Consider the following 25,544-nt stretch of genomic DNA (forward strand, 5'->3'; position numbering starts at 1 on the left):
CAAATTCCCGTCACCCATGTGTTGGACCATGTCCTGGAAATTGCGACCGCTAACGCGTTTCGGGAGTCAAGCTCCCTTCCTCAGAGCCCTTCCTTCAGCATCTGAAATACCTGGCTGATCCTGCTTGGTTCTGCCCTCCCCCTGTAAACTGACAACAGTTTATCATGGCTGCTGAGCCCTGACACCGTGGTCAGTTTATGTGCCTCTGTCATCCGCTGCGATCTGCAGCTCTCCTGTGTCTCCCTCTGTCCTCCTCCGCCTCCCCTCCCTGCCTGTCAGCTCTGTTCACTCCACGATCTTCCCCTCCCACTGCTTTCATAATACAACAACCTTGCAACAATCCCCTCTGCTATGTTAAATAATGTTCCCAGTCTATTTGTTTGTTTTTTTTTAAATGCCGCTGTGTACCTGATTGCAGAGCGCCGATCGGCGCTCACGTGACTGGCCGCCTCTCTCCTCCTCTCCTCTCTTTCACTTGGCTGATGTCAGCGGGAGTTTATCAGTCCCTCCCACTTTGCGGCTGGTTACGTGAGTGCTGGTCGGCTCTCTTAAATCAGATACGCAGTGGCATTTTAAAAAAAGAAACAAATGCACTGGGGACATTATTTAACATAGCAGAGGGGATTGTTGCAAAGTTGTTTTATGGCTTAACAACCAATTTAACATATAAACGATGCAGCACTAGTTTTTCCACATTAACTCACAACATAAAAAAATAGCAAAGTCCATAAAGCAGGCATACATAAAGTATAGCTCCCAACTGTCTCTGATTTTGAGGGACTGTTCCTCATTTGGAACAATGTCCCTCTGTACCTCTTCCTTCCTCATTTGTCCCTCATTTTGGTCTGATCTATATAGTTGTATATAAAATGCACTAATTGGCTATCAAAAAGTGTTTACCCGTGCTAAACCTTTCATCCAATTTCTAAATATCTGCATTTGTAAATTTCAAAAGCCAATATAAAGGAATAGTAGTAGTAAAAAAAAGCACCTGTCGGTTTAACCAATCATTTTTTTGTACAATTCTTCCTTAAGGGGGCGTGGCAGGGGTGTGTCCTATGCCTACAGGCCTAAGGCTGCATTCACATGTCAGCTTATAATCGCGGGCAGAACCGCCGCGGTTCCGCCCGCGATTCGGAGATTTATTGCAAATCGCGGGACGCCTAGCGTTGCCCGTTGATTTGCAATAGCCCCCCAAACGCCGAGCGATGTTGCCGCGATTTACGCCCGCCGAATCGCGGCAACATCGCGCAAACAAAATCGCGGGACGCAATACGCTCCAAAAAAGTACAAGAGCTTCTTTGGAGCGTATTGCGTCCCGCGATTTTGTTTGCGCGATGTTGCCGCGATTCGGCGGGCGTAAATCGCGGCAACATCGCTCGGCGTTTGGGGGGCTATTGCAAATCAACGGGCAACGCTAGGCGTCCCGCGATTTGCAATAAATCTCCGAATCGCGGGCGGAACCGCGGCGGTTCTGCCCGCGATTATAAGCTGACATGTGAATGCAGCCTAAAGGGCAGGAGTGCCAGATTCATGTTTGAAAAGGGTAGGGGTGCTTGATCCATTTTGGGTTTGCCTAAACTTGGGTTCGGACTAAACCTACACTCATCACCAGTGGCGGCCGGTCGATAGGGGGCGCAGGGGCGCTGCCCCCCCCAATCAGCATCTTCAAAGAAAAAAAAAATTACCATTTAAAGCCTACTAGGGGCGCCGGACCTATTGCTGGCTATGGGGGGGGGTTGGCATCCCATGTGCTGGCAGCAGAGGCGCCGATTGGCGGCCTTCTGGGTGTCATCGGGGCGCAGAGCAATGCGCCCCGACACTCCCCACTTCTACACTTGTAGTCCTGTGATTGGTCCAGACTCCAGCCTGGACCAATAATTCAGGACATCCCAGCTGACATCGTCGTGGGGGTGGTGCGTGCGTCGGTCACTCACCGTCCGTCACCTTCCCGGTTCCCGCCCACCGTCAGAGCGAGGAGGAGCAGCGCGTGGTTGAGATGTCTCACAGAGTCACACTTGAGTCAACCAGCCCAGGAGAGCAGGTAAGTGAATTAAGCCACTACCTCAGTGCCTCGTGTGTCTCCTCTGCCGCTGTCATGACATTGCAGGAAAGTGTTTATTTTATTTCAGAAGGAGAGGAGCCTATAATTTGTGTCCTATAACCCAAGGGCCAGTGTGGCCCTAAGCAAAAGGGAAGTGCCTGGGAATGGATGTCAGCAGTGGGAGAACTTAGTAAACGCAGGCAGGCTGCAGGCACATCTCCCCAGTAGGCTGCGCGGTGATTAGAGGGCTGGGAGATAGAGAGATAGATGTGATTAGAAGGCAAGTACATAGACATTCCCAGCTCCCAGTCTATAGGCAGCACAGGGCTGGCTGTGTGTGTGCAGGCCTGCTGCAGGGAAGGCAGCAGCAGCCTTTTCCCTTTTTCCAGCACATGTATATCTATTAGGATCCAGCAGCTGACTGCACGTCAGGAGCCTTGCACAGGTAAGGAGGGGGGCCCTTTGTGGCATTGTGTGCTGCTGCTAGCTTGTCCGCCCTTGGAGAACTTTGTGCCACCTTGCTCGGAAAAAACTTTGAGCCTGTGTGAGCTGGGGACAGCCTCTGACCTGCAAAGACAACACTGATCCCCTGCTGATCTATAGAATCTGCTGCAGTGGATTACCCGGCTATGATGCCCGCAGGTTGCTAGGCTGTAAGCCATGGCAACCAGTTAGCTTCTGCCTCTAGGATGCAAGCTGATCCCTGGTTGCTATGGCTGTGGGTGCTAGGGCTTTGGGTTATCGCATCCTCCGCACTGGGTACTAGGGTTTTGGTTGCTACGGGTTACTGCATCCTAAGCCCTGGATGCTAGGGCTTTGGTTGCTATGGGTTATTTGTATGGTAATTTTTGCCGCAAAGCAATACGTATTCCATTTTTCTTTTTGCGCCCCCCCTAAAATTTGGAGCACCAGCCGCCACTGCTCATCACTACTAGAAATGAGTAAAAATCTGCAAAAGGGAGACAAAAGAAAAAAGATCTGGCATGGTTTTTAGCCTCCCCATATCTGCTGAAAAAAATATTTATATCTGTTTGGAAGATTTTCACTCACTTCCTGTCTGATTAAAGTGTTGTCAGCAAGATAGTAAGTGAGGGGATAATTCTCTAAGGAAGCCCCAGATAACAATAAAAACCCAACAACGGTTCTAATTCTTCCCCAATTTACTTAAAGCGGAGTTCCACCCTCAAAATGAACTTTTCACCGTCCGCTTGCTCTAATTTACCTGAAAAACAATTGGATAAATAAAGTTTTTTTTGTTGATTCACTTACCTTGTTTTTAAAGAAAATATACTTACCTTCCTTCCTCTTCCTCCCTCTGTGGCCACGGCCAGCGACGTCACTTCCTCCTTGCATTGACTCCTGGGAGCCGAGCGTCGTCGCTCCCAGGAGTCAATGCGCCTGCACCGGCCCTGCTTGTCACTTCCGGTGCAGGCGCATCATTCCCTGCTGAACAGCTTCTGGGCATGCCTAGAAGCTGTGCAGTGATGACGCACCCACACCGGAAGTGACGAGTAGGGCCGGTGAAGGGGACTCCGACGTTACCAAAGAGGACATCGCAGAGGACGCTCCGACTTCAGCTGACCACACCTGACAAGACATTTTCAAGGTAAGTATTTCTTCTAGAATATAAGTGAAACAGAGGACAGTTCAGAGGCTATTAACAATTTAACAATTTGGTTGGATTTACACTTTAATTACCACAGCTGTAATAAAAAGAATTGCATGTGAGATATCTGGCAAATACCAGGCACAACAAGGTGCCTTCTCATATATTTATCCTACTCTCTAATTTCTGTAAACTCTAGATAACAATAAAAACTTAACAAAGGGTTCTAATTCTTTCCTTATCTATCTATAACTAAAAAAAGTTTTGTTTGGACACACCACTCTGGAATTTTTATTCTAACCACTTGCCGACCACTCACTGTGCTGCTACAGCGGCTCCCCTGGGTCCAGCGACGTAGACGTACGTCGCTTGACTCCTAGTGGTCTCGGCGGAGCGCGCGCCGCAGGAGGCTCGCTCCCACTGTGTTTAGACACAGCGGGAGTCGGGCTGGAGGAAGAGAGGCCGCCTCTCTTCCCCGATTGTCGGGGAAAGTGTGAGAGATTCTTGTGTCAATTGTCTGTGACAGGCAGGGAGAGATCACAGGATTCGGCATAGCTGAACCTGCAATCTGTGTCACATCAGTAAGCATCAGGCATACATTTAACCCCTTGATCACCAACAGGGTTAACCCCTTCCCCGCCAGTGTCATTATTACAGTAACAGTGCATATTTATAGCACTGATTACTGTAGTAATGTGACTGGTCCCCCCAAAAGTGTCAAAAATGTCAGTCAGGGGTCCGACCTGTCCACCGCAATGTCGCAGCCCCGCAAAAAATCACAGATCACCGCCATTACTAGTAAAAAATAAAAAAAAATATAAATGACATAAATCTTTCCTGTGGTTAATAAACACGATAACTTTTGCGCAAATCAATCAAAATACGCTTATTGCAATTTTTTTTACCAAAAATATATTGCAGAAAACAAATTGGCCTAAAATGTTAAAAAATTTTGATTTAAATTTTTTTTTTGGGAATGTTATATATCAGAATGTGAAAAATTGACATTTTCTACTTTGACTGTTAGAAAATATCCAATATATTCTATTATTGTCATATATTTAGGCCACAATGTATTTAGCTACATGTCTTTGACAAAAAAAATTCTCAATGAGTGTATTTTTATCCACTTTAAGACCGGAAGATTTTACCCCCTTCCTGACCAGGCCATATTTTGCGATTCGGCACTGCGTTAATTTAACGGACAATTGCGTGGTCGTGCGACGCTGTTCCCACATTAAATTTACGTCCTTTTTTTCCCCACGAATAGAGATTTCTTTTGGTGGTATTTGATCACCTGCGCAATTTTTAATTTTTGAAAAAAGAGCGACAATTTTGAAAAAAAAAACAAAAAACAATATTTTTCGCAAAATTTTCGCTCTTTTTTTTATTAATATCGCAAAAAATAAAAAGCGCAGCGGGGATCAAATACCACCAAAAGAAAGCTCTGTTTGTGGGAAAAAAAGGATGTAAATTTTGTTTGGGTACAGTATTCATTGCATGACCGCGCAATTGTCAGTTAAATTCAGTGCCAAGTTGAAAAAAGTGGCCTGGTCATTGAGCAGCAAAATCTTCCGGGGCTAAAGTGGTTTTCTTTCATTTGGATTCCTTGAACTCCTAAGTTTGTAATATACATTGCACAATACAGAAATATTGATCCCGTGTACCAGTGGAGCATGTTCCAAGCTTTTCTTTTTTTCATCCTATGAGGATATTGTAATTGAAATAACATAGGGAAAGAGGAACTGAAACTTTGGTGGCCCCAGGCAACAGTTGCAAAAGACTTTTGACACCTTGTACTTCATATGGATTGTATACAGTATTCATCCTGCCAAATATTTACTCGCTGGAAACAAGAATGATGTATTCAGAAGAAAAATTGCCAAGTAATGGAGTTCAGAACTTCCTCAAGGAGTTACAAGGAAGTTTTTGCTTATTTTATTTCAGTCATATGACTAAAGACATTGTCATAGTTTCCATGTCTGTGTCACCTAGATTTTCTTGTGTTATGTAGAGAACAGATACCAGCTGCTACAATGTCACAATCATTAGAAAAGGTATTCAGGGTAAAATTGCACAATTTTGCAACAGATAGTTTCCGAAGAAGTTAAAAAGTTTATACCTAGCCATTATTAGGGAAATACTAGGGAACAGCTAGGGGCTAAGCTAGCTTTCTTTTTTTCAGTGTCCTATTGGTTGTTGTTCAGTGTCCTCCTTTTACTTCCTGTCCTGGTGACAACTTTGTCACTATGGCTTGAAATGAATAGAATTATTAAATAAGGACACGGACAGCAATACAAATTTTACAGAGGTTAGGCTAAGCTCACATTTGGTAACTATCTGAAAAGCAATCTAAGGTGGATTTTCAATGGGACTAACGACTTGCAGTTGCAGCATGGCCCCACTGATTTGAATGGGTGAATTTGACAGGCATTGCCACCGGTCAAATTGACATGCCACATTCAGCTTTCTTCTGGTTATGGCTTTGGCTTTGACATGTAAACAGCCTCTTACAAATGTATAATAAGCTGCCTGTTTTTACCCCCCCCCCCCCTCTGGCCACCCACTTGTCCACTAGCAGAGATAAAGTCCCAAAAATGCTGAGCTTAGCATTTTTGGCTTCATACATGGCAAATGAGATTGGGGAACGAATCTCTAGCCATACAGTTCAATTTTTAATATAAAGGATAAGTCAAAAGACAATGTATTCGGTCTGACCAGACTTATGAGGTTGAGCATCCCATCCCCCACACACACCTGTACTCTATTGGTGTCCTCTATCAAGTAGATATAGGAGGAGTCCCCTGCAGTGCATTAGCACACCTTCCCAGCAAGGAGCGTTGTCTCCAAGGGTAAGAGAGGCTGGATTCACCCCTTTTTTATGGATAGTGTAGGACCCACCGATAATGGGGTACTTTGACGCAGTGGTGGGCTTGAGCACGATATGGCCATATGGTGGAACTAAATCCCCATTTTTATTTATGGATGGTCTCCATATTTGATAGTCATTTCTTTTGCATGGTTGCGCTATTCTTTTTTAAAAGACAAAACCTAACTAAGATAAACCTGCTCTTTGCCACATTCTAAGACTAATCTATCTAACCCTGTAAAGCAAAAATTGCTGTGCTTACCTTTTCTGCACCATATCTGGTCTGGTCTCCAGCGATGGAAGCTCTGTGCAGGAGAGGACCAACAATGGCAGGAAGTGAATAGAAAATGAATAGGAAGTGACGTCACCCATAGACTTACTATCTCTATATCTCTTCATCTAGAGCATCACTTAAGTACCCCGATAAAGAACTATACGCAGATTGCAGGTACAGGCATATGGACTTATGCCCCGTACACACGTGCAGATCGTCGGCCGAACGATCGGCCGTCTTTTGTCCAGGGCTGTCGTGTCTGTTGAAAAGTGCAAAAGACTGCACAAGAATTTTGTCCGCCGACTACAGCCGACTGCAGAAGTGATGTCATGTGATGGTTAACTTTCCCTGCGTTTTTTCTTTTCTGAGCATGCCCAGTCTTGCAAATCTGCTGTCTGTCAGCCGAATTCTGTACTGACTGGCGTACAATCGGCCGCTCTGGTGTCGGCATACAAAAATTTTAATGCTTGCACGACAGATTCTTTTCGGGCCTAAAGTGCGCTGTCGACTGTCGGAAGCATCATACTAACAAGCCTACAATCGGCCGATCGTTCTGCGGCCGAACATTTTCGGCCGACAATCGGTACGTGTGTACGAGACATTACACTGGAAGTCCATTTTCAGTTGATAGTTATTTGTATGCCAAAAATTCTTAGTTTATATATATATATATATATATATATATATATATATATATATATATATATATATATATATATGTTTTTTGTTCATCTTTTATTTTCCTTAGACACAATTTTGGGCTATCCGGGATCCTTGGGGAATAACTGTGAGGAATCAGTGATTTTTTAATCTCTGACAATAAATACAATAAAGCAATTCGCTGCGACTATACGGCTACACTTTGTTGATCCTGCCATTCCTTCTTCCCCCTGTTATGAGCGCTTTCTTCTTACTACTGCATGTTTCCAAATGCGGTAATATACACACTCTGAATAACATGAGCGGTGCGTATCATCCACTTATATATAAGATCGGTACGTGTGTACGAGGCATTAGTTAGGTTTTGTCTGGACTTATCCTTTAAAGTGGGATGCCAGCTGAAGAAAAAACTACTGCAGCCATGGACTTGTTTTAAACTCTTTGATACCTTTCAGATGGGCTTTCCAATCAGGTCCATCTGTCAGTTTTTCAGGTGGACCTGATCGGAAGCTCCATGCAGTTCTATAGGCAGGTGGATATAAACAGATTTGCGTTCATTTACCTCCTCCTACCTCCGAGTCCATCCAGGCCATGTGCCCTTTCTCTTCCCTTGGGCTGAGGCCTAGGGAGGTGCTGCTGGATGAAGCTCTGTTGTTAGGCCCAATAGCCTGTTTTCAGGTTTAACGTGTGCTGATGTGGTCCTGAAGCCCTCCAGCTTGGTCTGGAGGAAGCTGTACCAATGAGGACACCCAGGGGAGGCCTCTTGCTGGAGAGAGCCAGGAAGAAGACTGGTCTCTAAGAAGGGCCTGATGACTTACTTGGAGGACGCACTGAAAAGTGGGAACTTCCCTATAGCGTTGTCGGGTCAGCTCAAAGGTTCTGACACTGTGAAGCTTGGGCATTGATCTGGATCTGGAGAGTCTGTAAACGATCTGCTACTGTATCAGGGACCCCTAACCCTCACCTTCTTAACCATTTGCAGTAAAATTTAAAAAAAGACAAAAGTGACTGGCGCCCAAACTTCTTTCTCTGTCCCCTTATTTTAGCCATGGACTATGCCCCGAAATGCTAGCCCGCCCCTGGTCTTTGAAGGTGCTATCCTGCCTGCAGGGTATCAGAAGGGTGCTACACACAGAACCCTGGTTTAAAATAAATCCTTTTACCAATAGGCATCTCTCGCACATATTTCCGTTTATTAACCACTTAATGACCACCCCATAGAATATTTACTGCTACAGGATGGCCGTTCTGTGCAGAATCACGTATATATATCTGGTAGGGGGCGCATCACAGCTTTGTCACAGCAGAAGCCAATCAGTGGGTGCCAGCCAATGGACGTCCGCCGGTACCCACCGATCGATGAGAAGAGACACAGTTCTGACAGGGGGAAGGTGATGGGTTTTCTTTCACTGCAAAGCATATGCAGATTTCTACCTTATTTCAGAGCATCTCCCTGCGCTCACATTGTTACTTATCTCTCTCCTTCTCTCCTCCCAGCTGACGTCAGTGGGAGTTCTTAGCCTCTCCCGCTGTAGCTGTCAGCCAGGGAGAGGAGATCGCCGAGCAGTCACGTGAGCACCTGGAGACTCTGTGAAAAAAGGTAGAAATCAACATATTTTTTATCAGGCACAGATACGGACACATATTGTTATTTAACAGATGTGAGGGTATGATCATAATATTGTGGCTTTACAACCACTTTAACCCCTTCCCAGACAGTGTCATTAGTACTTTTTACCACTGATCACTGTATCAGTGTCACGGATTCCCACAAAGTGTCAAACGTGTCAGTTAGTGTCCGATTGTTTGTCGCAATATTGCAGTCCCGCTTTAAGCCACTGATCGCCACATTTACTAGTATAAAAATAAATAAATATATAAAAATTCCACCATAGATACCATAGTTTGCAAAAGCTATAACTTTTGCACAAGCCAATCAATATACGCTTACTGGGATTTTTTATTTTTTTTTCCAAAAACATATAGCAGAATACATTTTGGCTTAGATTTATAAAGAAATTTGGTTTTAAACTTTTTTTTTATTGGGTATGTTTTATTTTAGAAAGTAAAAAATATAGGTTTTTTTTTTTTTTTTTCAAAATTGACGGTCTTTTTTGTTTATAGCACAAAAATTAAAAAATGCAGAGGTGATAACATACCACCAAAAGAAAGTTCTATTTGTGGGGGAAAAAAAAGACATATTTGGGTACAGAATTGCATGTCTGCGCATTTGTCAGTTAAAGTAACGCGGTGCCGTGTCGCAAAAACAGGCCTGGTCAGGAAGGGGGGTAAATCTTCTGGGGTTCAAATGGGTAACCTTCTATGTAGCTGGAGGTGCTGAAGCGAGTAAGATCAGAACCACTGCCAGCCTAAAACCTGACTGAAGGCATGTTCACATCCTCCGACTGCGTTCGAATCCAAACGCCAGCATTCATTAGCAACACACGTATACGTGAGTTAGAGAACACTGCTGTACTTTCCCTTTAATTTTCTTTACCATTCAAAGAGTAGTTCTCGCTATTATCCTGTACAGGTGATTAGAGAGGGAGTAGGCGGTCTACATGTGTTGTCTTGAATGTTTAGAGCTTTCTGCAAGTGCTAGACAAAAGCCTGACATGAACAGTGACGCAATACATATACATGGGAGGGACTGGTCTCCATAGCAGCCTGTGACAACAGAACACCTCCATTCCTGCTAATGTCTTTGCTCAGCGTTCTCCTCTTCCTCTTGTGAAGACTGGAAGCCCCGCAGGCTTTCTACGCCTCCCAGACAATGACAAAGGTACGACATTCCATCTATCACTGCAGAAAATTTCATGTTTTAACCCAAGAGTGCTGTGGTTTTTTAATGCGGTCCATACATGATTCGAATTGTGTGTAAATGTTCACATGAAGTTGGTTCTTCAGAACATTCGATAATACCATCCGTGACTATACAAAGTTTGTATGAAAAAAAAAAAAAAATTGTCATGACAATGTTACAAATTTTAACATTTAATGTCAAAATGGATGGAAGCTCGCACTCGCCCCCAGGAGCGCTCCCGCAAACCGGCGTACAGGTACGGCGATTCGAGCAGCCAAGCCAGCCTGCTGCAGCACTGTATACTGTATATGCGGCGGGCGGTCGGCAAGTGGTTAGCATTTCATTTCAGAATAGATGGAAGTAAATGTGATTTCGAACGAAGGTTACTACATTCACGATTAGAATTGCATTCTGGCAGTTGAAAAACAAGAACAACTTTCCATCCCTCTCCTTCGATTTTCTCATCACTGCAGTCAAAAGTTTGATCACACTAACCATTAGAAAAAATGTAATGATTGTTTAAAAAATTACAGTTTTCTTAAGTCCGTGACTATGCAAAGTTTGTATGAAAAAAAAATTGTCATGGCAATGTTACAAATTTTAACGTTCAATTTCAGAATGGATGGAAGTTAATATGATCTGGAACGAAGGTTAAGTTTACGATTACGATCAGGTTAAAAAAAAAAAAAAAAAAAAAGAACAGTTTTCCATCCTTTTCCTTCGATTTTCTCATCACTGAAGTCAAAAACAATTGCCAGTTTGATCACACTTACCATTAGAAAAATGAATGTTTAAAAAATTAGTTTTCACACAAAATTCTACCAGTTTTTGGCCAGCCTAAAGCGATTGTAAAGGATCACCTTGTAAAACAACCCATTCAGTTTAAAAATAGAAATAAAAAAAAATAGAAATGAAAGGCAAAACATTTTTGTATAGATATTTAAAAAAAAAACATTATGAATAACATTTTTCCTCTGTTCTCAGCTGCATAAGAGCTGGGGGGAGGAGAAGCAGCAGCACACTGAGCTTCCCTGTGAAATGCTGTGCAGCTGTGCAGGGGGGGGGGTGAGGAATGTCATGACCAGTCTGATCTTTGGACGAGATCAGGCTGAGTTCCCAATATATCTAGAGTACTGACTACCGTCTGCTCTGCTGCTTAGTGTGGTCAGTTTTAATAGGAAAGCAAGAAGACTAGAAGGAATGCCAGGGATCTCACACAAAGGAGGCAATGCAAGGAAAACAGGATATTTTCTCATGCAAGTACATGACACAGCAGGCACATATCAGGAATGTGAAATGCAAGGGTAACAAATTCTTTAAGTCTGGAAACACTGGATTATTTTTCATTTACTTTAGTGTGAATAATACTCCCATAACTGAGAGGGGAATGGTTCATCTGTGACTAAAAAAACAATGAAATAATAGGGATGATTTATATCCTACTGTATTTTTTTTTTTTGTCTGCTAAATTTTTTTAAAATCAATTGTAGCACTCTGCAGATGTAGGTTGCTAGAAAAAAATTACCTTTGGCTTCTGCTGTAATCCAGGGAGCAGTAATTGTTTATAATTAACTGTTCAGGTTCTCATAAGCTGGGAATTTGCCTCTGCCTCTAGAAGAAGCTTCCAGAGCTTAGGGCGGGAGATTAAAATTGACCAACCTGAATATTTATTGAGGTCCGGCCAATGCCTGGAGGGGAAGTGTCCAGAAGGGAGCTAGAGTGCAGATAAATTGTCTGAGACACTGGAGAGCAGGGTTTCTAATCCCCAGGAGGGTTCCAAAGGTGCCAGGGCTACTGCAGTCAGGCACACCAGTGACTAAAAAGCTGCTCTAGGGGAGGTACTAGGATTAAACAGTAAATTGGACATTGCTCAGGGCTGACTGTAGAACCACGCCACAAGAGATCAGGTCCTGAGAGGCGCCATTTCACTCAATGGGTTGTGTCCAGAGGAAGATAGAAGGAGGCAGATGTCCTGGGGAGTTTTGAGTAGTGACCTTAAGTAAACTCCTTAAACTGTGCACTGGAGATTGCGCTGGGTACCAATAGCTGCATACTGGGATGGGGGAACCAGATGCCCAAAAACGTGGTCTTCAGTTTTGGAGCCTTTGACTGTTCACTATTAGCCACTACTTCTACTGTTAGACTGTCTTCTGTTCCCTATCTACTACTGAGCATTTTGGAGTATCCCATGCCCCCAACACCTCCAATGTTACAAGTTTCTTTAGCAATAAATAATTAAAAGACAACCTCTAGACTGCTTTTTGGAGCGGGAGTAAATGGACTGTTGCTTGGGTGGTTGGTGGCCTCTGTGCTGTCTGGGAAGGAACTGTGGATCTATCCAAGCGATCATTTAGCAGCCATAGAAAGTGCAATATTTATATCTGTTGTGAATCCAATAATATACCTGGGAATTAAAGCCCAACTCCAAGAAACGGTTTTTGCCTACGAAACTGAAAAACAGTTTTGCTTACCTGAACCTCCACTCCCTGGCAGATGATGATTTTGCAGTGGAGTGTTCCCCAGGGTTCTCACATCCGATGCAGAACAATTGGCCCTGAATTGTCTTCATGATGCGAGAGGACCCTGGACCTTCGTAGCATAGGGTAGAAGAGGCTGCATGGACCCTGGACCTTCGTAGCATAGGGTAGAAGAGGCTGCATGGACCCTGGACCTTCGTAGCATAGGGTAGAAGAGGCTGCATGGACCCTGGACCTTCGTAGCATAGGGTAGAAGAGGCTGCATGGACCCTGGACCTTCGTAGCATAGGGTAGAAGAGGCTGCATGGACCCTGGACCTTCATAGCATAGGGTAGAAGAGGCTGCATGGGCCACTCTAGCAGTGCAAAGGAGCCTGCAGGAGCTGAGGACCAGGTAAATAAAAGTGCTTTACCAAGTCCTCTAGACATAAATACGCCGTTAACCCTTGCAGTGCAGGAGCAGTTCTATGGCGAGGGAAGATTTTTAGGCTTCCTGGTGTTCAACTTTAAAGTATTGTAATCTCAATCATTTCAATCTCATATAAGCTTATATAAACTTGTTTTCAGTCTGCAATGGCCCTGAGAAGAGTAAAATATTTTCTTTACCCTCAGTCACAATAGTGAAATCAAACAAGGACACAGAGCAATAATGATATTGAACACCCCCCCCCCCATGTTATTTTAGGAAGGTGGTGTTGGATCCTTTGCTCCTTGGCTTTGAGCCCATCATCTAAAGAGGAGCCCACATGAGGAGAGCTACCATACCTAAGCCAAAATGATACGACTTAAGTTCATTTTTTAAGTAAAGTAAATACAGTGCCTTGCGAAAGTATTCGGCCCCCTTGAACTTTGCGACCTTTTGCCACATTTCAGGCTTCAAACACAAAGATATAAGTGGAACGAAATTTATTGGATATTTCAAACTTTGTTAACAAATAAAAAAACTGAAAAATTGGGCGTGCAAAATTATTCAGCCCCTTTACTTTCAGTGCAGCAAACTCTCTCCAGAAGTTCAGTGAGGATCTCTGAATGATCCAATGTTGACCTAAATGACTAATGATGATAAATAGAATCCACCTGTGTGTAATCAAGTCTCCGTATAAATGCACCTGCACTGTGATAGTCTCAGAGGTCCATTTAAAGCGCAGAGAGCATCATGAAGAACAAGGAACACACCAGGCAGGTCCGAGATACTGTTTTGGAGAAGTTTAAAGCCGGATTTGGATACAAAAAGATTTCCCAAGCTTTAAACATCCCAAGGAGCACTGTGCAAGCGATAATATTGAAATGGAAGGAGTATCAGACCACTACAAATCTACGAAGACCTGGCCGTCCCTCTAAACTTTCAGCTCATACAAGGAGAAGACTGATCAGAGATGCAGCCAAGAGGCCCATGATAACTCTGGATGAACTGCAGAGATCTACAGCTGAGGTGGGAGACTCTGTCCATAGGACAACAATCAGCCATATACTGCACAAATCTGGCCTTTATGGAAGAGTGGCAAGAAGAAAGCCATTTCTTAAAGATATCCATAAAAAGTGTCGTTTAAAGTTTGCCACAAGCCACCTGGGAGACACACCAAACACGTGGAAGAAGGTGCTCTGGTCAGATGAAACCAAAATCAAACTTTTTGGCAACAATGCAAAACGTTATGTTTGGCGTAAAAGCAACACAGCTCATCACCCTGAACACACCATCCCCACTGTCAAACATGGTGGAGGCAGCATCATGGTTTGGGCCTGCTTTTCTTCAGCAGGGACAGGGAAGATGGTTAAAATTGATGGGAAGATGGATGGAGCCAAATACAGGACCATTCTGGAAGAAAACCTGATGGAGTCTGCAAAAGACCTGAGACTGGGACAGAGATTTGTCTTGCAACAAGACAATGATCCAAAACATAAAGCAAAATCTACAATGGAATGGTTCACAAATAAACATATCCAGGTGTTAGAATGGCCAAGTCAAAGTCCAGACCTGAATCCAATCGAGATTCTGTGGAAAGAACTGAAAACTGCTGTTCACAAACGCTCTCCATCCAACCTCACTGAGCTTGAGCTGTTTTGCAAGGAGGAATGGACAAAAATTTCAGTCTCTCGATGTGCAAAACTGATAGAGACATACCCCAAGCGACTTACAGCTGTAATCGCAGCAAAAGGTGGCTCTACAAAGTATTAACTTAAGGGGGCTGAATAATTTTGCACGCCCAATTTTTCAGTTTTTTATTTGTTAAAAAAGTTTGAAATATCCAATAAATTGCGTTCCACTTCATGATTGTGTCCCACTTGTTGTTGATTCTTCACAAAAAATTACAGTTTTATATCTTTATGTTTGAAGCCTGAAATGTGGCAAAAGGTCGCAAAGTTCAAGGGGGCCGAATACTTTCGCAAGGCACTGTATAAGATAATGTATGGGTAACCTTTAGGTGTAAAGTGGTGTGATAGTTTGTAGTAATTCTGGTGTGCATGCGTAGCAAATGGCTAATTGCAGACCCCAGCTTATGTGGATGGGGGAATGTGCATGTTTTTTTTTTCTTATCAGCCTACTGACTGTTTAAAAATAGAACAACCCATCTTGGGCAGCTTAAGTAAGTGGCAATGAATTGCTGGATCACAAGCTTGAGATAACCCCCCTCCCCGCCATAGTTCAAGCATCATCGTTCCAGCTACATCACATTCCCCATCACAAAAATCCTTTTTCCTTTCAGGTAATTTTAACTCAGTCTATTGCTGTAAGCACCTCATTAATTCTTATCAGATGATAAGCCTGTACAAAGTATATAGGCGTGAGGAAAATGACTTTGATAAAGTGATGTAACCGAGGGTGGTAAACTAGGCTCCACCAAGAATGTTGCTCCACTGGAAAGGTAATACTATCTTACTGCACAGGTTACTGCACATCCTAAAACAGGCCAGTTCAGATGAAACATCAGCACTTTAGGAAATTGCAGAGCTTTTAGTTAAACTTGCATTGGCTTCTAAGCTAAGGTATTTGTGACCAGTGACCCAGAATATTCTATTGATATGATCACCCTAACAGGTCAGGGGTCAAACCATCAGGGGTCACCAGCAGCTAAAGTCTAATGCCCATCCAGCAGGCCTAATCTTTTTTTTCAAAGCTTTTATTTAGGAAAACCTGACTTACCTAACACAAAAAAAGGTAAACTTTATAGTATAGTCATCACTTCAGCATTTTTCCGCATGTTAATCAATTGTGATACCATGAGGCCAGCCGTATTACTGAAGCTATTCTGTTTCACTATATGTACACATTTTTCAAAGCATTTTGTCTAAAGGATTCAATGAGCAATGTTGGATTGCAGCTTCAGGTAAAGATAGTGGTATACAGTATGTTTGCATGAACACAATGTTACATGTCCTCACATATAGAAATGTGTTGATTGACTGGTTGAGTTCTGAAGGGGTCTAGCCAGCCCTGTGTCTGTGATTTAGAAGGCAACCATGAGATACTTTGGAGAAATCTCAAGAAGAGATTGAGCTAGTCCAATATCTGAGAATCAGTGTTTTAGGAGATATCCTGATCCATGTTCAATAAGCTTGTTTTCTATTTATAATCAACTGAAGTGACTGGCACCCATTTCTGATCATTGTGAGCAAACAACCACACCAGAGAGTTAAGGCTTAACATTATAATTTACAGTATAAAAATATGAACACACATATACACGGTAAATAGTGGAGCTATACCAAACCAATATAGGCACTTGCCAAAGCAAACGTCACTTCCGGTTGCCGAACAGCCAAGTCCCAATGTGTTTCCTAATTACGACTTCATCCTGGGATTGGCTGTACGGCACGGCAACCTTCCATTTATACATCTCCTAATGCTAATGACCATCAGTCAGTGTGCTAACCCCGTGCCCCCACAGCCAAAATACACACAGCTTTTACTCCATGCACAGAAGGGGACGAAGTCGTAATGACGAAACGCGTCGTGACGTGGGTGTATGGCAACCAGAAGTTATGCAATACACAGTACCGGTGACATTCCGGCAGAGTCAACATCGGTCGGGTGAGACACTGCTTACCAGACGCCGGGTCCTCCGTGACCGCAATATGCCAATTTACTGCCGCTATATTATTTGCAATTTTACACTGTGCATGATGTGAGTGCAATATTTGTAGGGGTTTTATTTCGTTTTCAATAAATTTATGTTAAACGTTATTGCACTATTGGAGTTTCCTTTTGTTTCACATATATGGAGCGTCCATAAGTCACCATTGACGATTGGAGATTGTTGTTGGATATCATTTAACCCTAGTTGAATGCCTATTTTGCCGAACATGAGAATGTGAGGTAATCGTTTTTGGTGAGTTAAGACCCTTTGGGGGAATGTTGTCATGACCTTCACTTGGTGTGGTGGAGAGATCTCTAGCAACACCAATTCATCATGGACACACATTTTTACGTTTTGATAGTTTGAGGACTCATTTTCACTGGACTTTATTCACTCAATATTTCACTGGGTGATATATTATCACTATTAGTTTGCTTTGGCACGTGCCTATATTGGTTTGGTATAGCGCCACTATTTACCGTGTATATATGTGTTCATATTTTTATACTGTTGATATCTATTCTATTTAAAGTGGCAGCTACATGCACATACTTATTGTGATTACATATACTTTGGGGCAGTGGTGGGATCAACAGTGTAGGTGGGCTTTGATCTTAGATCCTGTGGTTTAAAATGAACATTATCATTGTTGAGCACAGACCCCCAGACTGGTATTTGTCTGTTCTATTCCCTAGTAGGCGCAAACAGCCAGGCACATGGTAGCTCCCAAAACTCACCTCACAAGAACCAGGCAGATAGTGTATTTTGTAGATTTATTGCTCACTAAACGTGGATAGGGTATAGTGTGAGCCTTAGGATACTCAAAATCCAGTGTGGTAGTAGTGAAGGACACTCTACCTGTGCTGTCTCTTTAGGGTGCAAACACTCTCTTGACGTTAGTAACTAGTGAACTACAGCTCAGGGGACTTGGAAAACAATTATAGCTTGAACCAGGAATTTGAATAAGCTTTTTCAAAGGTTGACATGGACAGCCTCTAAGATTTTTTCAGGCTTGTACTCACTGTGCCCTGGGTACTTGAATTCTTTCCTGCAGTACTAGCAAGCTTTTATATAGGGTGCCTCTAGGCAGTGCTGTATCTTGGCCTAGACCAACAAGGCCCAGGCTAGGGCAGCACTTTGCAGGGGGGCAGCTTAAAAGCTACACCCCGCACAAAAAAAAAAAAAAACAGCCTCCTCCCTGCTCCCGCGCGAAAAGGGTCCCCGCCGGCTTGCGCTACACTTTTAGTATAGTGCCAGGCTTATGGGGTGAATTGACCCAGAGGGCAGGGTCCAGGAGGCAAATAAGTCTGGCACCCACATAAAGCACTCACATTGCTACCTGCCAGTATGATAATACCGGCAGGTGAGGACTTTAGGACAGACCGCAGGCCGCCATCCACACTTAATACAACTGGCCCGACAGCCCCCAATGCTAATAAGTGTGCCACTAATGCTCCGCCTACCCTCCTCTGTCCCCAGGTATGGCAGGCATCATGTCAATAATATAATTTCATTTCTTTAAACATTATTGACCTTGAGCGAGCATATTGAATTGCATCATATACAATTAAGACTTTTAATTGTATATGATGGCAATAATATTTTGGACCTGCTTACCTCATATGTGCTATCGCAATATGTCACTGGATTAGTAAGATTACTCCAATCTTATAAGATATTTCGACTTGTGTTTGCTGCCTCTGATTATTTCACTTATTTGTTTAATGACTATGGACGTCCTAGTCATTATACAAATAAGTGAAATAATCCTATGATTACAATCAGTGGCAGCAAACACAAGTCCAAATATCTTAGGCTGCACTGGTGGCCACTGATGGGGCTGTACTGATGGCCACTAATAAGGCTACACTGATATGCTGCACTGATGAGGCTGCACTGATGAGCAGTAATGAGGCGGCACTGATAAGTCTGCACTGATGGGCACTAAAGAGGCTACGCTGATAGGCACTGATACACTGTGGTTGTGGTCTGTGGTTTACAGATGACAGAACGGGTCACAAACAGGAAGGGGTGTGGTCTTTACAGGAAGGGGTGGGTCATATTTAAATTAGGGGGTGCACAAGTTTAGTCAGGCCTAGGGCAGCACAAAACCTAAATACACCACTGCCTCTAGGTCAGATCCTCTGAGGACTTCCAAAAATATTTCTATTTTTTTTAGCATTTTTTTTAGTTTTAGTTTAGTTTTAGTTTTAACAATTTAGCTAGCAGGAAAGCCAGGCACAGAATATATCAGAATTATAATTTGAATGAACCAACAAGTAAACTTTGTCCACCAAGTCACTTTAAACCCAACTGTAGCACTATTTGTACTGATCTTCAATAATTACACACGAACATTGATCTTTAGCTCCCAAACAGATCTATTAACTGGTGCACTTACAGTAAAGCACAAAAAGCAAGGCCTCCTGATTCCTCTTGTATGAAATTGTATTGTAACTGTAATTTCTGCCTTCATTTTGTAAAGTGTTGTTCAAACTATTGTTGATATATATATCCTGTATAATATTATTAATGTAGCACCCTCTTAGCTAGGTTACTGCTGTTGAAGCAACTTTAGTTTTTGGCTCCCCTGTGACAGAGAAGAGTTCAATTGCTTTTGGCTGTTCTGGGTTCTGCCAGTTGCAGATTTTGCTACTTTCCCCTGGATTCTGGAAGGTTCCAAAATGTAGTGGGTGGAGGAGGCTGACCTTCACTTGCATATTTGTGTAGCCTCAGCCAATCCCTGGCAGGAAGAATGGTCAGTAGGGGGCTGAGGTGTGTATAAATAGGCTGGGGCCATGAATAACAAGGACTTTGTCCTGGGGGACATAGCTGGACATTTAATGGCATCCCTGTCTTAGTCCGTAGGGTTCAATATTGAGTTTGCCCACCCTTTGCAGCTATGACAGCTTCAACTCTTCTGGGAAGACTGCCCACAAGTTTTAGGAGTGTGTCTATGGGAATGTTTGACTGTTTTTTCCAAAAGCGCATTTGTGAGGTGAGGCACTGATGTGGACGAGAAGGCCTGGGTTGCAGTCTGCGCTCTAATTCATCCCAAAGGTGTTCTGTCGGGTTGAGGTCAGGACTCTGGGCAGTCCAGTCAAGTTCCTTCACCCCAAACTCGCTCATCCATGTTTTTATGGACCTTGCTTTGTGCACTGGTGAGCAGTCATGTTGGGACAGGATGGGGCCATTCCCAAACTGTTCCAAAAAAGTTGGGAGCATGAAATTTTTCAAAATGTCTTGTTTTGCTGACACCTTAAGCCAAGCCCAACCCCCGAAAAACAACCCCACATCTTAATCCCCCCTCCACCAAATGATTTGGACAAGTGCACAGTACAAGGTCCATAAAGACATGGATGAGTGATTTTGGGGTGGAGGAACTTGACTGGCCAGCACAACCTGTACAGTCCTGACCTAAACCCAATAGAACACCTTTGGGATGAATTAGAGTGGAGACAGCGAGCCAGGCCTTCTTGGCCTTCTCGTCCAACACCAGTGCTTGACCTCACAAATGCGCTTCTGGAAGAATGGTCAAACATTCCCATAGACACACTCCTAATCCTTGTGGACAGTCTTCCCAGAAGAGTTGAAGCTGTTAAAGTTGCAAAGGGGGAGCCAACTCAATTTTGAACCCTACGGACTAAGACTGGAATGCCATTAAAGTTCACGTGCGTGTAAAGACAGGTGTCCCAATATTTTTGGTAATATAGTGTGTGTGTGTGTGTGTATATATATATATGTGAAATCAGTTATCCAAAAATGGTAACATTTTTTTTTTTTCAAACCTCTATTTTGACAGAAAACTACGAGATGGCTGATGTGACTGAACTCCATCAAGCAGCAGCTCTTGGGGATTATGACTTGGTGTCTGAGATTCTGAAGAAGGATCTGTATGATCCGAATTATAAGGACATTGACTGGAATGACCGGACCGCATTGCACTGGGCTGCAGCTAAAGGTACTGGACATTCATCTTGACATTGCTTGCCCCATCCATTGACTCTTCCAGAATGTCAATACATATTTTGTATTTCCATATTCCCATACCTTTGCTGTATGAAAATAAACATTTTTTATTTTTTTTTTGTGGGCCATGGAAGGTTTTGTCAGAATTTACTAGGCCTGGTCTGAATAAGGTTGAGAATGGCTAGTATAGGGGGGACTGGCCATGAATATAAAGTATTAGGCTGTCTGGCCCTGGGCTGCCTATTATTCGCTATTAGTGTTTTTAATACCTTCTAAACACTATTCTGTGTCTCAGGGTAGACATGAGATCTGTTATCACTGTTTTCTTATTTCAGATAACATTATTTTTGCATCCACCAGGCCAGTCTGATACGGTGAAGCTGTTGATAGATTATGGTGCCCGGGCTTGTCTCAGGACAGACATTGGTTGGACTCCAGCACACTTTGCCGCAGAATCTGGAAAGCTGAGCGTTCTCCGTACTCTCCATTCACTGCATGCTACTATTGACGCTACAGACATACATGGTGACACCCCTCGAAGAATTGCAGAGATATACGGTCATAGAGACTGTGTGAAATTCCTGGAGACGTAAGTTTGATGTGCTATATCCATGCTTATTATATGGATGTGAATTATGGGACTGTAATGGATCATAAAAAATGGTTGGAAAAGGAAAATCCCACATTTTGGGTTGACATCAGAACAATAATAGGGCAGGAATCTTCCAATGGGGGCACTAGTTCTGGTGACCCTGGTGTCGTGTCAGGATTCTCTAACTGATTTTATGGAGACCTCTATGGTTTGTGTTTGTCTTGGAGATGATTCTAGCAGCTGAAGTGAGCTACAATTTTCCATTTTTGGAGATTGCCTGGTCCAGGCATTAAAGGAAACACTCTTCTTTTGACCTTTGTATATAAAGGTCTAGGCATTTAGGTGAGAGTTTGTCCAAGGGAGATGTAGGAGGTCACACTGAATGTTCTCACAAATATCACCAGGTGAGACTTGAAGAGGATTAGCATGCATAAAGAAAGGGATGTATTCCAGAGATAAGACTATAATCCTTCCACTTTATAAAACTCTGGTCCGACCGCATCTGGAGTATTCTGTCCAGTTCAGGTCGCCAGTCCTCAGGAGGGATGTGTTGGAGCTGGAGAGAGTCCAGAGAAGGGCAACTAAACTGATTAGGGGATTGGAGGACCTTAACTATGAAGAGCGTCTGCAATTGCTCGATTTATTCTCCCTGGAGAAGAGACGCCTGAGGGGGGGCATGATAGCAATTTATAAATATCTCAATGGGGATCTCAGCTTAGAAAAAAAGCTGTTCATTCGAAGGGATTGCATGAGGACTCGAGGGCATACAATGCGATTAGAGGAGAAGCGTTTTAACCTCAGGCAACGTGGGGGGTTCTTTACTGTTAGGGCTACAAGATTGTGGAATTCTCTACTACAAGAGGTAGTTTCTGCCGGAAGTATGGTGGCTTTCAAAAGACTCTTAGACGTACATCTCAAGGATCAGGACATTCAGGGCTATGTGAGATGATTACAGCCACACACACCTACACAGGTTGAACTGGATGGACTATTGTCTTTATTCAACCTCACTTACTATGGATATTAGGTTTTTTGTGGATACAAATTTAATAGGTTCATTTTTTTATTTCATTTTTTTTTTAATGTTATCACATGCACATATAGTTTTAGTGTTGGATTTAAATATTTGTAATATTAGGCATGTGCTCAGCACATTTTCTATTCATCTTGTATATCATTCGATGATTTTTTCATATCTGGTGTTGGTGACTGACAGTCAGCACCTCTCTGCTCACGGAGCCGTGAGAACTGAGCGATCGGCGGTGTTCGATCACTCTGTTCTTAGTGTAGAGGCGTCGGGGGACAGATGCAGCATCGGACCAATGCTACATCCACCTAGGTAAGCATGATTCTACAAAAAAAACAGAAACCCATACTTTTAAATTCTTACATAAAAGAGAAACTTATTATGATGGATTTAATTCCACTTTAATAATACATTCAGGTAATATTTTTACTTTTAGAGCAGAGGTGGAATGCAGAGATTATCGCTTGGCTGTAGAGCTGGAAGGATGCCCCTTGGACGAAGTTGATGAGGACTGGGAGGCGAAGAAATCTGAACTTTACACTTCACTCAGCAAAAAGATGCAGAATCGCACGACCAAGCCAGAAAAATATCCCAAGCGGCCTATCTTTGTTCAAAAGCCCTGCCAAGCACAGATCAGAAAACCATTAACCTATACACACACACGTGATGATAGCAATACTAAATAACATGACATTGCTATTACACAGGTACAGGGTACACAGAATGTACCCACGTGATAATGACATGTCACTCTGCTCTTCTCCACTAGGTGGAGCTGTGACACTTTCTGATTCTTTGCTTAGTATAGTGTTAGTTTTACTCTTCACACCATGAAGATGAATGTGACAGTGATATTTGTAATGTTTACATACAGATTTAGTGGGCAAATACACATCAATACCAACTGATGTTTTCTTGTGTTTAAAACTTTTATGATCCTTATGGCTTAATGACTGTAAGCTCCTACAAGTCAGGCCCTTTTAACCCTCCTGTATTCAATTGTATTGTACCTGTCTTGTTTGTCATTTTCTGCACTACTCTGTGTTTACATACAAACATTGTGATATATCAGGGGTCGGGAACCTTTTTGACTGAGAGAGCCATGAACACCACAAATTTTCAAATGTAATTCCGTGAGAGCCATACTCTATATTTCAGGGGTCGGGAACCATTATTTAATATTCATGGGCCGCAACTATACAGTGAATAGATGGAGCTGTGTGAAAGTGCCTGGAGTCCAGGCGGGAAGAGAGCAGAGCAGGCAGGTATGCAATGAGGCTGGAGTGGTGAAGCACCTGCAGGCCTGCGAGTGATGGAGGTGAGTGTAGGCCCTGAGAAAATGGCGGCCGGCCGCTTAAGGCCTCAGAAGTGGATGTAAGAGGCAGCTACCACGGGTCCCCGGGTGTCAGAGGGGAAGAAGATCATGTCTGTCGGGGCACAGGGAGCGGATGGCAGGTCTCCTTACCGGGCGGTAATTGCCAAGGCCCTCAGATGCACAGCACATGAGCCGGCGGCGGTACAGCGAGTAGGCCGCGGGGTCTGTATCCCAGCAATCCGGTCACCCAGGAATGAACTGAGGGTAGCGGTGGGTAGCCCACAAAGTTTACTGTCGATGGGTGCAGAAATCTCCTTGGCACCGGGCACAGCTACGCGGATGGCACTGGATTTAGTGGTAGACGTGGCGGAGCTCTGGGACTACACGAACAGCGTGGCTCACTTCCAGACACGCCCCCCTTTATTAAAGATTTGTCTGCGAGCCAGATGCAGCCATCAAAAGAGCCATGTCTGGTTCGCGAGCCATAGGTTCCCTACCCCTGTGATATATCCAAGACGCTGTTATCCACCATCCCCAATGGGAATCGTTTATCCCAGGTGGTCTCTTTCTTTATCTCTTCTTTGATCGCCTATTTTGCACTCCTTGCAGCTCCTGTGCTAATATCCATATTATTACAATATTGTTACTTATTATTGATTTTTGGGAATAATTCACCATGGGTGGCCTCTTTCTGTCTCCCATTTTTGAGCACTGTGATTATGGCTTCTTGCAAGTCAGACACACCAAACCTCGCTGTGAGGGTGACTAGAATGTTTTAAAAGCAATCTGGAGCAACAACCTGTTTGTTTAAAGTTTCTGGTTTCAATGTTGCTTCCCATCTATTGGAGGTAATTATACCTTGTGCACACATATGGGTAATCCTAAATGTTGTAATATTATGTACTTATCAGGTTTGATATATATTTTTTTATCTAGATAATGTAGTCCTACTTAAGAAGACTACAACTTACCTGGTCGAAACGCATTGGGACAATTGTTTGGGGCAGGATCATTTATTGTTAAAATTTACTTTATGTATACCTACCTTCCTTTTGCATGTTATCATTATTGCTATTGATGGGTTATGATAAGAAACACTTGTTACCAGAGCTCATTTTAATACCTTTGTAGTTTTTAACAATTGTAAAATAAAGCAATCCTTTTATACATATTCAAATTTGGTTGATATATTTTGCTCCTAAAAAAACCCCGGGGGAATACTTGTTCTTGTTTTGTAACTGTCTTGCATTCCTTAATTTTGTAAAGTGCTGCTCAAACTGTTGGCATCAAGTAAATCTTGCAAAATAATAACAACCTGACGTAAAATTTTGGTCAGTGAAAATGTTTGTAATGTTACATTGTTAAATGTTATAGAATTTTGGGTGTGAAAGTAGATTTATTGCTGTGATAAGTTACTGATTTTGATGTTCAGGGTTGAGAATACTGGTTGGCTTAACCCCTTGTATACCAAGGTACATTTTAAACATCCTGGTATTCAAGGGGTTAAAAAAGATCATGGCTGCTCCTGCACACACTAGGTTTGTATCATAACACTTTGGGGTTTATTTACTAAAGGCAAATCCACTGTGCACTACAAAAGCACTGCAAGTGCATTCACTGTAGATCCGTAGATATTGTAGTGCACAGTGGATTTGCCTTTAGTAAATAACCCCTATGTCTGAATGGGGGAGAGAACCCTGTGACTGATCAGACACTCTCCCATTTACTGATTGTGTTACAGTATACTCAATGAAGGAGTACAGCTCAGCTTGGAAAACCCAAAGCTGTTAACCCTCAAAGCAGCTGGAAGTTCAGCAACAGGAAGAGGACAGC

General features: G+C 43.1%; 1 protein-coding gene across 1 annotated transcript; it reads left to right on the forward strand.

Moving 5' to 3' along the window:
• The first annotated feature begins 10,109 nt into the window (after positions 1-10,109).
• On the forward strand, positions 10,110-23,459 carry ANKRD66 (ankyrin repeat domain 66). The gene is made up of 4 exons (XM_082248826.1): positions 10,110-10,235; positions 20,611-20,769; positions 21,138-21,366; positions 22,833-23,459. The coding sequence occupies exons 2-4, from the start codon at positions 20,622-20,624 to the stop codon at positions 23,080-23,082; spliced, it is 627 nt and encodes a 208-aa protein (XP_082104952.1). The 5' UTR covers positions 10,110-10,235; positions 20,611-20,621; the 3' UTR covers positions 23,083-23,459.
• The last annotated feature ends 2,085 nt before the right edge of the window (positions 23,460-25,544 follow it).

Source organism: Pelophylax lessonae (assembly GCF_965119305.1).
Source record: "Pelophylax lessonae genome assembly, chromosome: 3".
Lineage (NCBI taxonomy): Eukaryota > Metazoa > Chordata > Amphibia > Anura > Ranidae > Pelophylax > Pelophylax lessonae.

Coding starts and splice junctions, on each gene's coding strand:
- ANKRD66 (XM_082248826.1), top strand. CDS start 20,622: ATGGCTGATGTGACTGAACTCCATCAAGCAGCAGCTCTTGGGGATTAT. Junction 20,770..21,137: donor GCACTGGGCTGCAGCTAAAG/GTACTGGACATT, acceptor TGCATCCACCAG/GCCAGTCTGATACGGTGAAG. Junction 21,367..22,832: donor TGTGTGAAATTCCTGGAGAC/GTAAGTTTGATG, acceptor TTTTACTTTTAG/AGCAGAGGTGGAATGCAGAG.